This window comes from Frankliniella occidentalis, unplaced genomic scaffold (assembly GCF_000697945.3).
Source record: "Frankliniella occidentalis isolate FOCC.00 unplaced genomic scaffold, Focc_3.1 Scaffold18, whole genome shotgun sequence".
Lineage (NCBI taxonomy): Eukaryota > Metazoa > Arthropoda > Insecta > Thysanoptera > Thripidae > Frankliniella > Frankliniella occidentalis.
The window spans coordinates 1,994,135-2,011,109 of record NW_026267148.1 but is presented as its reverse complement, the minus strand read 5'-3'; the positions used below and the strand labels follow the sequence as shown (position 1 = coordinate 2,011,109).

General features: G+C 45.6%; 1 protein-coding gene across 1 annotated transcript; it reads right to left on the bottom strand.

The window, feature by feature from the left end:
* Positions 1-3,212: 3,212 nt before the first annotated feature.
* LOC113207595 (uncharacterized) lies at positions 3,213-10,391 on the bottom strand. Its single transcript, XM_026424228.2, has 5 exons — positions 10,330-10,391; positions 5,966-6,196; positions 4,568-4,665; positions 3,820-4,249; positions 3,213-3,526 (listed from the first exon to the last, which is right to left on the bottom strand). Exons 1-5 carry the CDS (start codon positions 10,351-10,353, stop codon positions 3,431-3,433), a joined length of 879 nt encoding a protein of 292 aa, XP_026280013.2. The 5' UTR covers positions 10,354-10,391; the 3' UTR covers positions 3,213-3,430.
* Between the last annotated feature and the right edge of the window lie 6,584 nt (positions 10,392-16,975).

Here is a 16,975-nt window from a genome sequence, read left to right as displayed (position 1 = left end):
GGGGGGGGGGCTGCACCCTTGATAGCCAACACAATACAGGGGTTTTGCAGCAAGAATTTCCTCCCTTGCTGCTCACTATAGGGACCCGGACCCTTAACCGCGAATGTAGAGGGGTGACAGTAAAACGAGTTGAGGAATTTGTCGCTTTCCTTCATCGACATACCCTTACACGGAAGATGGCCCTATCGTGTGACGCGATGTGACTCACCCCGACGAACTTTCAGCTGCTGTCGCCGCCCGCTGCACCACTGCTCTTGCGAACTATTCCCCCGCGTTGACCCGCTTGTGGTTATATTTACGAGGGCCTCGTATTCGTTAATTCGCCCAGAGCAGCTGCCTATGAATCTATGAGGGTCGTAACGCCAAAGCGGTTTAAACTAAGCGAGTAGCCGCTATGTGTCATTACCAGCCACCAGCCGCGCACATTGCCGAAGTGAAGAGCGCCTATGACGCGCAGTGCATTTTGCGAGTATGGCCATTATTTCCGCGTTCTATCCAAAATTTTCTTACGCAGACACGTCGAGACCTTCTAGGTCAACCGGATCAGAAGTACAAGTACAGTGCATTGCGTTCGATGTTCTGTTCTGTGTTTTCTTAATGAATGACAGATAGTGCTCATGCTTATCTACCATCACGACTCTACATAATATACTCCAAGAAAAGACCGCAACACATGGTCGAACTGAAAGACGATAGCGAATCGAACGGCTGTGAGATAGGCTGTCTAGTGTGCCAGTCCAAGGCTGTATAAGGAAGGGGGCAACAATTTCAGGAAGAAGGATCGCGGAATTTTAGTTGTGCGTGTGTCAGGTTATGTTGGGCGAAGCTTCGCACGTTGTGATCCCGCATCAGATGACCTCGAATGCGCACAATTAACCAAGTTGAGTCTTCAGTTTTCGCATTGGCTGTTCGCTTAGGATGGGCTTTCGGCCTAAAACTCATTTTCTATTTCTACTCGGTCTTTCTTCATTTCGAAGGTGAAGGGGCTGTTTCTAAAAATGGCCGGCAATGAAACGAAGCAAGCTCATCGAAAATAGGGGCCAGATTTACCACCCTCGCCGTGGCGGTTACGCCGGTCACGGCCATCGGGCCAACCCCCTTCAAGGCAGCGAACTGAAAGGGAGTGTAGGAGCGCCATTCACAGCCCGACGCTATTCACATTGTGGCCGAATACCTATGGAGGGGCGGATCCGTCCGAAATGTGTAACAGGGGGTATCAACGGGGTCATAAATCAGTAGTGTTGTTCAATGACGCCATCCATATCCGACACGAGGAAGGCCAAAGTACGCCACACAACATTTTTTATGACGTCTCTACGAACTATCCTATTTTATTTCCAGAAAAATTCGCTAGGCATCCCCTCCTGAAATTTTTGACTGAGCAGAATAACCATAGCTGATTCTCACGAAGACCCATGACTGGACTAGGGGCCTGTGATTCAGGGTGAATCACATGTGGTTCTCGTTCCGCTGCGAGGATTACTCATACGTGGGGGCAGGTGAAAGAAGGAGTAGGTAGCGGCAGTGGGCGGCGACGCGGGCAGGGGATGGGGATGGTGAGGTGAACAAACCCTCTTTTTCACCAGCGCGTGTTACTCTATGTTTGGCGTGTGTATTTGACCTCTCTACGGACATTGTTTTCTGCAGGATGGAGCCCCTGCTGGAAGAATGCACGCAGTGCGGGATGCGCGACGAGCGGTCCTTACTGCGCGTGCACCAGCTCTCGTGCAATGGCGGAGCCAGGACGGGGAACGCCAAGCCCGTCACCATCGTGCCCGCGCGGACCCCTCCCGCGGGTCCCCCTGGCCCACCCGGGCCCCTCCACCAGGAGGTCCCCGACGATCAAGGCGAGTCCTTTTTTTCCTTTTTGTGTTTCTAGCCACGTCCCGTGTCGGCATGTGTGTGTTTCAAAGGCGTGTCCCCGCGATGTCTAAACACGATAACCAAGCCGCAAGCGTGCGGGGCATAGCGTAGTGTTGCGTTCGACGCGTTAGTGTTTGTTTACCACATCATTCGCCAACTTGACTGCGTGACAGAGCGTTTCATTTTCCTTCGGGAAACTGATTTAACGGGCTTACTTCTATTGCCAATGATAAGCGGAGTCCTTTCTAAAACCGCAGTCTTCCTCGAGCGCCTATACTCAACCGCGTTAGCTATCTGGGTCCCTCCTTTCTGTCTTCCCCCCCCCCCCCCCACCCAACTAGACACGTTCTCTGTCTCCTATACTTCTTGTTGGAACCTCCATGGTCCCCTGTAATGCCTCTCCAATGTCCCCTCGGTAGCGACCTGCTTGTTGCACGTGCGTGGCAGATTGGCTGCCTAACTGCAGGGCGCTGACGTTCTGTGTGAAGACCGAAACTGCTCTGACTCGACTACACTGTAAACTTACATCGTGCTTCACACAATGAAGAGTGTACCTTTGCAATCCTTTGAACATTAAAGCGTGTCCTTACCATACCACTGCACTCATAATGTAGAGAGACAACTCTGTTCCCGAAAAAGCAACGTTCTTTGTCCTGACTGCATCCAAATTTTTCGCCAAAACTGGTCATACTGTGTGAAGTTGAACATAATTTGTACTAATTTAGTGTAGTACACAAAGCGTGCCCTTGCAGGTGTACACACATAAAAGTGTACAAGGTACACTGTTGAGCGAGGCATCTGTTGCCCATATCAACTACTAACTTCTATGTGGTAATGTGCTCAATTTGCAGGTACATGGGAGTGTTATTTTTCAGTGGCTCAGATCGCCGATCCCACCCGCACCCTCTTCAGATGATAGTAAAAGTCAAGGCGATCACAACGAGCAACCGCGGACGTCCGTGAAACATGGGGATAAAAGGCGAATCGCGCGTCAGGCGTTCTGCCGGCTTTTGTGCGCTTTAAACTGCTGGAATGTACCATGCTTTCGGAATCACCGCGGGGCCGTAGGCGTATCGCCCCCCCCCCCCAGCAAAATTTTTACGTTTTACTGCAAAACACCGAAAAATCGAGAAGAGCAAGCGCAAGCGCACGAGGGGTGGCCTACACATTCAAACGGAGCCCGCCAGTTTGGCAGTTTATATTTTTTGAGTGCCGTGGGAGCGGTGCAGAAACACAGTTGTGTTTCAAAGCAGTGGTTTAGCAGAGCAGAACGCAGGCAACACTTGATGCCGACGGGTATTCGTCATGTCATGTCTGGGTTTTATATTGGTAATATTAAGCAACAGCTGTTCATTTTACTCTCTATTGCCGAGATTACTCATTTAGATGAAGAAACTTTATTAGAGAACTTCTATGATTGTTTTGCACTATCGTATTATATAGCTCCAAATGGCACAAGATACATATCAATATGTCCGGTCATTCTACGATGTGGTTCAAAAACCCACACGATGGCAAAGAAATGAACTTAAAATTTTACTGTGTACTGACTCTGACAATTTACTTGTCACTTTTTGGCCTCGGCTTTTACGGATGATGGTGCCGGCACAGAGACGGAATCTGGAACGGTGGAAGCTTCTTCGATTACTTCAGTCTTCGTCACCTGGGAACAAGCGAAATAAATGACATGATTAGATCCTTCGCAGAAACTAAGTATGATTTACCCAGTGGATGATGGGCAGTGTTTTTTATATTGAACACCTAGCATTAAACAGAGGGATGACTTTACACTTGTTTGTCTGTGGCACAGTTTTTTAGGTACAGATATTTAGCTAGATTAGTAATTGCTATATTGACGATAAAAGTGATACGCTTCCTCTTAGTATATACATAATGATTTTTGTATATTTACGGCCCTAGAACAACTGGGTTAGACTCGATCACCACCACACTTACCCTGCTGGTGTCCGAAGATTTCGAAGTGGTTGTTGTGGAGGTCGAAGGTGGTGCGTTTTCTTCTGTAGTGACCACCTTGGTTACAGTTTTCTTAGGTGGCACTTCGTCCTCGACGATTGTCTTGACCTTTTTTTTCGGGCGTTCCTCCTCTGGCGCCTCCTCTTCCACTATTGTCTTTGTCTTCTTTTTAGGTTTTGGAGGCTCCTCTTCGGGTGCCTCCTCCTCTACGATGGTCTTTACCTTCTTCTTCTTGGGCTTGGGAGGCTCCGGCTCTTCCTCTTCCTCCTCCTCTTCAATTTTCTTCTTGTTCTTTGGCTTGACCTTGTCCTTGCGGACTATCACGAAGTCTCCGAACTCCTCGGGCACCCAAGCCACCCACTGGTTTCCTCCCTCCTCGTCGAGCACTGGAATTCTCGTCCACCCTGCGTACCTGGTGGTAAAGTAAGCAAGCCAGCATGTAATGCAAGATGGTTGATTCGCCCCACCGACATCAGTTGGCCTGTACCGCACACACGCTTGCAGAATGGCTTGCATATCGTCTCCGACCATGGCGTCTTACGGCACGAGCGTAGGCAACCCATCCGTGCGGTACAGGCAAAATACAGAAATGAGTGGGACGAATTACCTGATTACTTATCTGTTTTAATTTAAGTTTTTAACTATTTCAGTAAATTGGAAACATACATAAATTAGAAATCCTAAAAATAACCGCGGGCAAGTAGTTCGCCAAACGTTATTAAGTACTCACCCGCCGTGCGGCTGGGGCTGATAGGAGGGGACATGGCGGTACACGGGTTTCTCCACCCATGGATAAAGAGATGCGTAAGATGGTTTCTTCTTTACCACCTACGGGAAAATTGGAAAAGATCCTATAAAAACACTAAAGAAATTGTCGCTTCGAGAATGGTAGTCATTAAAACCGAGTTACTTTTATTGACTATTTTGAGTTACAAGCAGGGATTATCAAAGCAAAGCGGTGTTAGACTCTGCCGCTGGCTGACCTGTGGCACCTCAAATACGAGTGGCTGCTCCGGCTCCAAATGGTACGTCTGGTAGTAACCGGCGGGGTCGCTGTGCTGGTACTCGTAGTGGACTACAGTTGGCGTAAGGGGCTGCTGTTGCTGATACAGGCGCAACGGGTGCTGGTACCCTTGTTGGTACTGCACTTGCTGCTGTTGGGGCGGCAGCAGTGGCTGCGGCTGCTGCTGGTGGTTGTGGTGCCGCTGGTACCAGGTGGTGGACGTGGCAGAGGGTGAGTGGCGAGCTGCGGTTGCCGACGATGATGTTGTAGACGATGCCCACCAAGCAGACGGGTTAGCCTTGTACCTGGCCTTCTAGCGCCCAATGTAAGCCACATGCACACACGTTGTTACACAGGTTAATTAAAGCAGGGCAACTAATGTTATTTTTGCACCAAGAAAACCGCTTAAACAAGAGAACCAAATTTAAAATTGAGAAAAAATAAGTTTAGTTCTTAAGCAAATTTTTTATCAATGCCGATAATATCTTTTGGTCAAGGTATGCTCGGTTGTACACGGTAAGAACAAAGTCTGATTTTTTTAAGGGGAAGATGGAAAAACATTGAACCTCTCATATTTTGGAGAAAAATCCTCAGATTTCGAGAAGGTCTTAATGAATGAAATTTATTTCCCACAATTTTGAGACTACCTCAAAATTTGAGGAGTTTTCCCTTAAATGTGGGAGTTCCTCAAAGTTTTATCCCTTTTCTCAAGAAGTCAGACAGTTACCAATTAAACTGGTAAGTGGTTCTCTGAGTGCGCATGTTACCAGTGTCCCAGTGTTACGGTGCACTTCAGGCCTTATTTTACACTAGAAAAGCACCAATAGAACTCAATGCCTTTTTAAGGCTGTAGTGAATTTTAATGCGTTTAAAAAGATACGAAAATGTGCAAAGGAATTTCAATTTATCAGCTTGGGGGACTTAAGGGCGCATAATCGTAATTCCTTTTCAAAGACTTTAAAATTTTTCTTGTCCTACCGTGTTTCTATTGTAAAACAGTTCATGGTAATATGAAGCCAACATGCTAGAATTCACGTATGCTTTAAGACGATATATAATAAAGGGCATGCAGAATGAAAGCTTTTGATTTGCAACGTATTAACCCGCTATATACTGACTGCTTACCTGCGCCGCCCACGGATCCACCCCCACGCCGTAATCAGTCCAGCCTGCTTGGGCTGCTGGTGCTGGCCAGGGGTTGACAGGACTGACTGCGCCAAAAGACGCCGGTGAGGACCATGAGCCTGAGGGCACCCAGCCGCTGCCATGGGGCTCAGGGCGAGGGGCGGGAGCGGGTCGTGGCAGGCCGCACGTCTCGTGTACACACAGACCCGCGAGAACGCCAAGCAGGACGCACTAGACGAAAAAAAAGCGTTAGCGCACAAGTAGTCTCTTTTCGGCGCCGTATATTTTACGCGGGCAAGGGAATTATTGACTGTAATTTTCACATGCCATATGTAAAAAAAATAAGCTAGTTTAGCTTACGTGTTGGCTACCTGGTGCATCCAGAAAAATTAAAAGTTGTAGCCAGGTACCCCTGGAGTGAATACTTGACTAAAACAGCCAAAACTGAGCACCCCGTGCCTAATTTTTTAGTTCTATTGTACCTTATAATGTTGTTTTACACACTAGGACCCAAAGAAAAAATATCAAGGTCCCATAGTTAACATTTCGCTGTAACAAGCCATTTATTTTTTATGCGAATCCAGGTAAGATTTTTAAACATTTGATGTCTACGTAAATCTGTTAACGCAACTTCGTAAATCTGCGAACGCAATGTAAACTACAAAATTGGGAAAAATGTCCTTTTTTCATCTGATAGAAATTGCATTTTTCATACAGTGCACACAAGACCCTGCCTCTGCAAGCATCTTCATTGTTCGTGCCTCAGCAAGACCATTTGTTTAGAAACACGCGAACTATGACCGCGCGGAGTGGCTGAGCGGAGTGTGAGCAGCAAGTGAATTACTGTTTACTGCCGTCGGGAGGGTGGCAGAGGGGGCTGCTATACTATGGCCAGGCCCTTCAGGGGCCTGTCTATCCCTCTGCCTGTTGCAAAACCAAGCGAAGTGCAAAGGCCACACGGAGTTGCAACGAATGGGGGACCTAGGTATCATGATATCAATGCGATGTGTCGAACTGGGAGAACTGCTTCTTGCAGTGGAGGCCACTGAGGACCGGGCGTAACTGTGAATGCGCAGCGGTGTTGCGGGTTTGCCTACTCTTCACACCCGTAGGGGGCCATGGCCTTGGCCCCTTGTGGCCATATGGAGTATGCAGTCCCGCAACACTGCTGCGTATTCACAGGTACACCCCCGGTACAGTTCCAATTGGTGGCAGAAACCGGATGAAAGGGGTATTTTTGAGATACAAGTGATTTGGTAATTCTTTTTTTACATTGTTTTTGCTGTACGCTTGAGTGCTATTTAGGGTATCCTAGGTGAATTGGGTCGCACCTTGCTGTCTGCGTCCTGTGTTTCCGAGATTACCAACGTACGTGGAGGGGAGGGAATTCTATTGTTTGTTTCGTGAGCGGCTCCCGGTCAGCTGCACGGCGCGCCCCGTTAACATCAACACCAGAGTGTAGTGATTTATACACGTAAACGTCATAGTTTTAGACCTGTTAATTGCAGGAGAACTGAGAGTTTACGCAATCACGCATGACTTATTTGTACACAATTTTTGGTTAGCAGTATTCTTCAATTATCCATAAAACAACTAGATAACAATTTTCAATGTTAAACAAATTGCAGTTATTTGATTAAACGGATGTAGCAGTTACGACTTCTTTTAAAATGGTGTTATTTGCATTGATTCCGTTGTTGTAAAAATAATTAAACGCATAGATGAATGCACCCTTATTCACCTCTTGGGTATGAGCATGCATGGTAGTACAGATTATGGCAGAGCGAAGTGTAGGGAAATTACAGGGCGTTCTGATGACGAATGGTGATATTTTGTTGCGCAAGTTCCCAGCCCAGTGCCTGTCCCTTGATCCTCGGCCGAAGAAGTCCGGCAGCTATGCTTGCCACAAAGCGAGCCCCACAGCCCACCACTCCGCTTCCCACGGCTACAATATTGGCGGGCGAAGCGACGGGAGTGGCGTGCCTTGCCTGCACCAGTCAATGAGCGGCGCCCGGCCCAGGGCCGCGGCAACGCGCACTTTCGGTCAACAATAACAGTGCGAAGAGCGTCCCTGACTTTAGAGGCCCCCGCACCTCGCTCCAACACATTGCAGGGCGTGTGCCATCTCTGTTGCACACCCTAGCTTGGCACAGAGTCTGATTCAGGGCCTACTACTGAATACTGCCAAGAAGTCAATAGAGTTCAGGGCTATGTGACTTTCGTTCACATCCTTGAAAGCAGGAGGCAGGGAATATAGGCCAAAGATAAATGATATCTGCATATCGACATATCGACCAAGTTGAAGAAAGGCCTGTGGGTATAAGTGCAGTGAAATCAATTGTTTAACCGGTAAACTCTGCTTGCAAGTGCCCATACAGTATCTGTGCACCTGCAAGAGTTTATCGAAATAATTGTACACTTAGGTGTTAAATTTGTCCGTTCCTTACAACTTCCTTGTATTGGGCGCACTACGTGCAACAGAGAAGTTGAAAACCTACAAGCGAGGGGGAAACGACTATGGTTATCCGGTTGACAGCCGTTAGGTTATCCGCACTGAGAAAAATGTTTTGTTGCAGCCATCCAAATTTTGATACCCGCGACCAAATTTTGTTTGGTCAGTCCTGCTTGTTAGTCACAGGCACAAAATTTTAGTTGCTGTAGCTGTAACCGAAATTTTGGTTGCTCTGACCAAAAGTTTAGTTGTTGCGACTAAACTTTTGATGGCCACGACTAATCCGGACTGATCGAACAATTTTTGATGGCTGCAATCGCTGCAATGAAACATTTTTCTCAGTTAGGCATGTGTGATCCGAGGAAATCTGAAAAAATCCGGGGTAACCTGGGGAGATTTTAGGGTAAGTCGGGGTAACCCTAGAGAAAAAGCTACGTAATCCGAGGGATACTGCAAAGGAGGTAATACGGGTCCGTAATCCGGCTGATACAAAATTTAACACTCGTTTCCCCCTCGCTTACAAGTCTACAACGAACCAGCACATTTGCAAGTGCGCAAGTACAAAAATAGAGGAAGGGGCATTTTGAAAAGCATACTCATTTCCTAGCGGACTTGCTGGTTCAACACGGTTTTGCATAAAAAGTTCACCAGAGAATATACATCTATTTAGTGGTGTGCGTATGCTCTTTGTGCCCTCCGGATAGAGAGAGTAAGTAATCTCGCAACGCTGACTGCTGAGGTCTACTCCCTAATGCGCCCGGTACGTAGTTTCTCGTTGGCCTGTCTCCAATATTTTCTGTTTTCAGGTTCTACTGCCTGCCAAATGTCGCGGCTTTCTCGTTGACAAAATCGAAACAAAGGAATAAGACATGTTATGAGCACCATTGTGAGGGAAAATTTAAGGGTGCTCTGAAAACTCAACAGTGTGCATTGCACACTGTATATAACGTGTGCATGCCCATGCACACTGTATCTAACGTGTGCATGCCATGCACACTGAATATACAGTGTGCAATGCACACTGTTGAGTTTTCAGAGTGGAATGCATCAATCTTTGCTTTAAGAATTCGGACTAAAGGCATCATTTAGAAATACGACATTTATTCCTCGTATCCCAATGAAAGCTCATAAGCAGCGTTAACTTTTCGGGAACTTACATATTCTGATCTCTATTCATGATTTTCTTTCCAATGTCAATAGCAAGGTAAGAGGGCTACATTGGGCTCATTCCTCACTCTGCAACGACCTCCCTATCAGTTTTCTGTTCTCATTAACGCTTATTACTTTATTCCCTCTTTCAACGTTTTTAGTGTGAGCAGTTAAGCCATAAAGAAGTGAGATGATTATTGTCAGGCGTGCAGCAATTCAATGTTCCTATCCTTGGCCTCCGGGTAAACGTGGCAAACATGGAATTATAGTTGACATTGTGCCGACTTAATCTAATTTAGCGGTAACGTGTGAAATTTGTTGTCAAACGTCATTCCATAATTTGTACGTTCTGTTCTATTATACTAAATAATTTGAGAATGCCACAGAAAATCTTTTTTTTCTTTCTAGATTATGTGTGGATGTGTCATGCTGGTAGACTTTTCTGAGATGATGTGCTGCCTAGCAGATGCAGCGTACAGGTTTTTTCGTAATGTAGCAATTAATTAGTTCATCCCCGATGTTAGGTCCAAGGACAGGCCGAAGGGCCACTGGCTTCATAGCTCACTGCGCCACGCCGCGCCAGCTATTACTTACTACCATATCTATTTTTCTACGGAAACATTTTTCCAAAACAAAACAAATTTCCTATTTTATCCACAGATAATGTTATCTCTTCATCTTGTGATTATGTATTTCCGTACGTGACATGAAAACCCCAACTGTTTGATCAAAATGTGTGGCGTTTTTGGTAGGAAATACTCACTTGGGATAGAGCTGGCAGCTTCATGATGCACTCTGCCACTACAACACTGGACTGACCCTCCTGGAGTGGGAGACTCGCTATATCTAAGCACTCCGGGTGCGCGGGGTGGGTGGTGGGGGTCGGTTTGTAGGCTGTCGCTGGAGTGGGAGGCTGCCATTTAGGGTCGCTACAGGCGCTGCCGCATCAAGACGTAAGGTGTCATTCTTTTCTTCCCGTGCATGAAGTTGTGATTTTTAGGTAGTCGTTTAAAGACTGACTCTTTTATCAGATGGAAACAGTCTGCTGTTTCGTTTCAAGTTTAACAATGCAGGTTTTTGAGTAATTGTAATATTTTGCGCGATTTACGTATACTCTTTTTATTAAAAGATAACGTTTGCTTAGGAATGCCAATCGGCGCTTCTCTTTGGAGAGCCTGAGTAAAAACGTAATGGCTTTTGTAGTCCATAAATTCGTCGTCACTATGCAGTCATTGTAAGTGATTTTTTTGGGCCAACCTCAAGTTTTGAAATATTTTTCTTGTTTGGCTATTAGCACAATATTTTTGTGTGTATGTTTTCTTTGAGTTGATAATTGTGCATTGGAAAAAGTGTGCTCGACTTTTAAGAGCATTCTGAGAAACGAGCGCCCTTTTCCCTCCGGTTGAGACGTCTTGGGAACTTTCTAAAAATTTGCGTAAAAATGACGTCCTGGTCTGCAAGCAGTTTTGGGAAAACTAAGACGCCCCATGCATTTCTTCCGTAAGGATGCTTGGTTGCATGTAAACCAACACGTGGTGGTCGTGTTTACTATGCTTTTTTGTTTTTATTTTTTGGACATGCTTGTGACAAACAATCCCTTAGTGAAGAAAACACATACTTGCAGATATCCATCACCCACCGGGTTAAAGTTGCGGTTTTTGAAACTTCACAGTAAAGAAGATGCCTACAGTAATTATTGTAAAAATCGACGTACGTCCCACTTTGTGATTCAACGCGTTTCTTGAATTTTTGGTGCTTATGATTTAACATGGAAGCCTGACCACAAAATGTTCACGCAGCAAGAAACGGGTTAATGTCATTCACTTTACTTTTACAATTTTAAATTGTTTTTATAATTGCCATTTGTAAACTATTTTTCAACTGTAAATCTATTTTCAGTGTGGGGTTATATATGTCATGTAAACAAAGTCAGTTTGCAGTTTGCAGTTTCTTTGATTCATCTTTTCTTGATGATTTTCTCGCTAGGCGTTCGAGTTTCTCACTTACAGAAGACACTGACGCATGTCACTGAACAAAGTATGAGACAAACTTTAACATTAGCATTGTAGTGGCATCGAAGTCAATTTTTGTTTGGGTAAAGAAGAATCTTACTCTGAAGGAAAACGTATTTGTGCAAAATTTGTTTCGTACCTTCATGTAGTGTACGGACTTCCTTGTTTTCTTCCGATTGTGTGCATCAACGTGCGCGTTGGTCACGTTTCTCGTCCCTGCGGTCCCTTAGGATGTTTCTCCTTGTCGCGTCTCTTGAGATGTCTCGCTTACGAAGCGCCTGCTGTGCCCTTGCTTCGGACTAATGGCGACCAGGGCTGCGTTTGAAAATGTCACCCCTATAATTCTCTCTTTTTTTCTTTATCCAGTCGTAATTTCGAACGCGTCCGTCGGGTCTAGTCACTTCCCACAGCCTTCATTACTCGAGCATTGCATCATGAGATCGGTGGCTGGGAGGGGCGTGGAGGGCATTGGGCAGCCAGGGGACGGTCCGATCCGACCTTATAGCGTCGTGTCGCCCCAGCTGTACCTACAGACTACAAGATGGACGTACCTTTTTAACCCCTTTAAATTGCCTCTCCTGCAATTTCTGAAGAACTTCTGAAAATAAACTGGACACTAGTTTTGCTTACGCGCAGCATTCCATTTACATGGCAAGAACACTTGAAAAACAAAGGTGCTAAAGTCATGCCTTTCCAGGGGTGCTAAAGAAATTTCCAGTTTAGTGCCTCTACAAAGGCCCTTAAGGTGCTAAAAATTAGTGCCTTTGGCAGTTTTGGCGTCTTTTTCAAAGGTAAAACTTAGCACCTTTGTTTTTCCAGTGAAAAAATAAATTACGGCGTTCAAAATCTCTTGCGCTAAAAATAACAACACTCTGTTATTGGCATTGCCTTATTCGTGCTAGTATCGCCTTAAATCTCACAGCATGTGCCGTGTCATTTTTCCTTGGTAATCGGTAGAAAAGGACGAAAGAACTATAGGAAAACGGATATCTGATGTTTTTTTTCCCTTGCTGTGAGAGTAGTCCACCTCCTCTACCCTCCCCTCTACGTACCCAGTCCTTGCGTCCACCTAATTATTTCATTGTGAGAACGGTTAAGATTAATAGCAAGTCCGACTGGCACACTGCGTTAGATGATAACAAGGGGGTAGCCCGATTTGCAGCTCTAATGAAAAATGGTCACTTAATATCTGATAATACTGGACGAGTTATTAGTCACTCGCCGTGGGTGGTCTGGACACTTCTGCTTACTTCTGCTTCTGCTCTTCGTCAAAATACAGGGTAGCCTTCAAACCCCGTAATATTTGGTAGTTAAATTGTACCGCATGTAGTCGTACGGGAGGGTTGCCGACCGTCTCACCATTGCGTCTTATGGTCTTTTGCTAGTATGGGCAACGCGTCCACGCGCCTGCATGCAGTACAGTATAACTTCATGGTACTATGGGGTCTGTGGGCTACCATATGTAAAACCAGGCAATGCAATTCACGAGCACAATTGCAGATTATTATCATTGGAACACTCACAATTTTTTTAAAGAAATTAAAATGTTTCTATGTTACGTCAAAAGAAAGTTAAGTCATATATCTTGCAAGGTGTATGTGAACTATTTACGGAACTATTACAGAGCTGTCTTTTCCACAAAAACGATTAAAACGTTTCGATGTACGGTCCCAACTCTCATGACTTTCCAAGGGCCAAAATAAAATGACAATTTGTTACTTGAAATGTGTATTGTACACGGTATACTATGAAATATACAAATGATGCGCGCTTTATATTTGTGTACATGCCCATGGATACTGTGATAAATGTATACATACTCATCGTTTAAAGTCTACATCGCAGTCATAATAATGGCAGTATGCGCAGCCTTAGACTATTGAAATGGTATTTTTACATTTATGAATGCGTACACGAGCAAAAACACATTTACAAACGCATACCATTCCATTATATAAATGACTCACTGTAAAAAATACCGTAGGCAATTACGGTTTGCTAACGGTCCTTACCGTATTTTCAGGGTACGGTCTGGCCGTAAAAGTATGAACTGTACTTTTTTGTTTGAGCTAAGAGCTGTATTCGACTTCTCCGACATTTTTTCAAGTTACGGTCTGTTCTGTATGACACGGACCGTAACCAAAAATTACGGTGCCGGACCAGGCAACAAATTTACAGCACAGACCGTAGGCCTTCACCGAGTGTTTTTCTAACAGTGCTGAAGTAGCCTATATATCCCGTACACTTAACTTTATGCAAACCATGTTCACGTTTGTATACAAAGCCTGTTCACATGTCATTTAACACTGTGACATCATATGCAATCAAATGTAAATTCTGCTACGTCTTTTAGAATAGTATTTGACATATGTTAGAACGTGGGTTACCTTTACCTCGCTCTACCCTCACAGGCGATCTACGCGACTGTATCACACACGTTATAAATGACGAACTTCGCATGCGATGCAAATAGCACTGATGAAAAAGGGTTTAACCCTTCATTATTGAAGTGTTCCACTGTAACAATTGTGTCAACTAATTGGTAGATTTTCGCTTTACAGTGTTCACTCGGTAACGATTGTGCACTATGGAAAGTTCAACTCCTCTGCTGTGGAACGCTTCTCACTTCCTACACGGTACTTGCTCTGTTAGAGGATGTCTTTAACAGATGCGTTCAACCCTAAGAAGTGCCCAAGTGCCGTGTTTCACGATTTAAAGTGCCAGGGTTCATACCGGTCAGGAAAATCAGGGAGGTCAGGGAAAAGTCAGGGAAAATGAAATTGTACTGGAAATCAGGGAAAAGTCAGGGAAATCTGATAAAAAGTCAAGGAAAATTTAAGAAATTTGGTACTTTGTACGATGAGGATGCCATCGTGAACGCATAGGCCAATTTTAGCCATGACGCCCTAGTAAGAATGAATATTATCTTTCTTGACTTATCTTATAGCATTATTTTATATTTCTGCCAAATAATAGTCCGTTTTCGCCTCAATTTTGCAAAATTTTGCCTTCTCTCTTAACTAAAAAATGTCAGGGAAAAGGAGGATTTTTTCGTCTGGAAATCAGGGAAAAGTCAGGGAAAATGAAAATACAGATCCGGTATGAACTCTGAGTGCACAACTGCAAAAGTGAACACTTTCGAGACGGGTAAACACTTTACTTACAAGTGTAATTTGCAACACATGCAAAATTCTCTATTTAAAACGAGTGTAACACACTTTTTCTAACCAATATGGCCCGAGTCATAGTCGTTTAAATGTAGTACGTCATAGAGTTTGAAAAGGAAGTTACGGCAGCTACTCTCTGAGTCACGGCTCATAAAACACCTGAGTGCGTCGCGCCGTCCTCCCAGGCAACTCAACGTGCACCTTTAGAGACACGCCGTCTGGGAAGGCAACCCATCGTGCTCCTTAGCTTCCCAATGCCGCACGCGTCGCGCGCGAAAAAATTAACTGACGGTCGTTCCGGGTCCATGACGGACAGGTCATCTTGTAATCGCCCTCTACGGGCGCTGCGGAGTTTTGTTTTATGGGAAAGACAATGAAATAAAGAATTATTTTATCACATATATAGGCGCTTATAGACGTTGGAAATCGTATGGCATACTTTCGCTGGTTCATCTAAGTCGTCTCCACTTAACAGTGTTATGGTTATCGGTGAGGTGATAGAGTCTCCAACAAAAGTGCTCGTGAAGGCAGATTATATATTTAATCTCAATTAAAGTAGGTCAGGCTTCACGGAACGTGTTCGTTAAGCTCCTAGAGAAGAATGCACTTTTTCAGCTTGGGTTAAGATGGTTATCTTGGTTTACGCTGAAACCTAGTTTCATGCAAATGATTTCCGAAATGATAATTTCATTTTGAAATCACGTGTCTGTCAGCTGTGCAGCATTGTAACTATGTTATTGCCCTTTTCTAGAGCTCTTACCTGGACAAGTGCGGGGCAGTCGATAATTTAGGTGATTTGCTTTGAGGACACTGACCCGCAGATTAGTGAAGACCTTACGCTGATTATCCAAGCCACGACGTTGTGTGGGCCCCTTATCTGTGGGTCATCTCTTAACTAGAATCAGTAAGGGGCCACAAAGATCCATTATTGTGTATACACGATAACTCTGTGACTGACCCCTGAACGGCAAATGTTGTATCTTTACCACGCCATTGTATTAAATACAAACGCTGTTAACTCATTGCTTTATATATCCTCGAATAACATGTGATTAAAACTGGTCTCACGTTTGGTCGTTTGCACACCTTTCTTCCTCTTCAATCACCCGCGTGCTCGATCTAGTTCATATACAACGCGTGTCATTAGGAAACAAGTATTTTATCTCCGTCTCTTGTTCCTGTTCCTCCCTCTCCCGCACTGGTCGTCACCACGCATGCGGATCTTTGTGGACGGCTCAATTGAGCTAGCCACTCTCAACACCTTCTTCCGCCCACAGACCAGACAGAAGTTCTTCCGTTGTAGTGCACATAAGTTGTACTTTAAAAAATACCAAAGGTGTACTGTTCTTGTATTCTGTGTAGTAAATTTGTTGGGGGCTGGAAAACTCGGTGGGGAGATCGGAGATAGGATGAAATAACATTATCAAGATCATCATTGCTGACCTAGACTGCGAATTGAAAGTTGTTGTGAAGTAAAAAAAGTTTATTTAAGCGCTTTAAGCCGAACATTTCATTTACCGCCAAGCCCGCCTTCCTCGCCGCCTTCCCGTTCAGCCATCTACACGTAATATATTTACTCGGCACCTATGACAACATGTAGTGCTTGTTACACTGCTGATGTTTTATTTTTTTTTTAAAGGGAGAACTAGTTCTTTACGAAAGGGGCGTGAATTTTCTTTTGGAGAATAGAGTGGCGTCTCTTGGCCCCTGCGAGGTAGGCAGCCCGCGCACAGCCATGTTTAACAGGCCGGCCTCCACCACAGGCGTTAAGTTGTGTCCCTTTTGGGGAGTGCCGAGAACGTGCAGCGGGGGAGTGCAACTCTGGTGCGCTGGGTGGCTGACGGCGTGGCGGCTGCGGCGGGCGGGAGCGGTGGGGGCCCCCTTCGCGGGGCGTGCGGCAGCACGACTCCTCCACGGCCCCCTCCACGGTCTCGCCCTGCCCCGGACCCCGACCGGTGTCTGAGCCCGGCCGGCCGGCACCATGGCGACGACAGCAGTCTACGGCTGAGCGCGGAGCGAGTCCAGCAGCGCACCCCTTCTCCCCCGTCCTGATCGAGAGTCGCACGGCCACGCCACACCCCGGGGCGCCTCGAGCAGGAGGCATGTGCAGCTGCGGTCTCAGTGCGTTATCACTCCACACCGCGTCAACACCTGCACGCGCGGCACTGACCTGCATACTGCACTCCACGTGTTGGCTGTTCAGTTTGGAACACTTACTCCGGATTGTGTT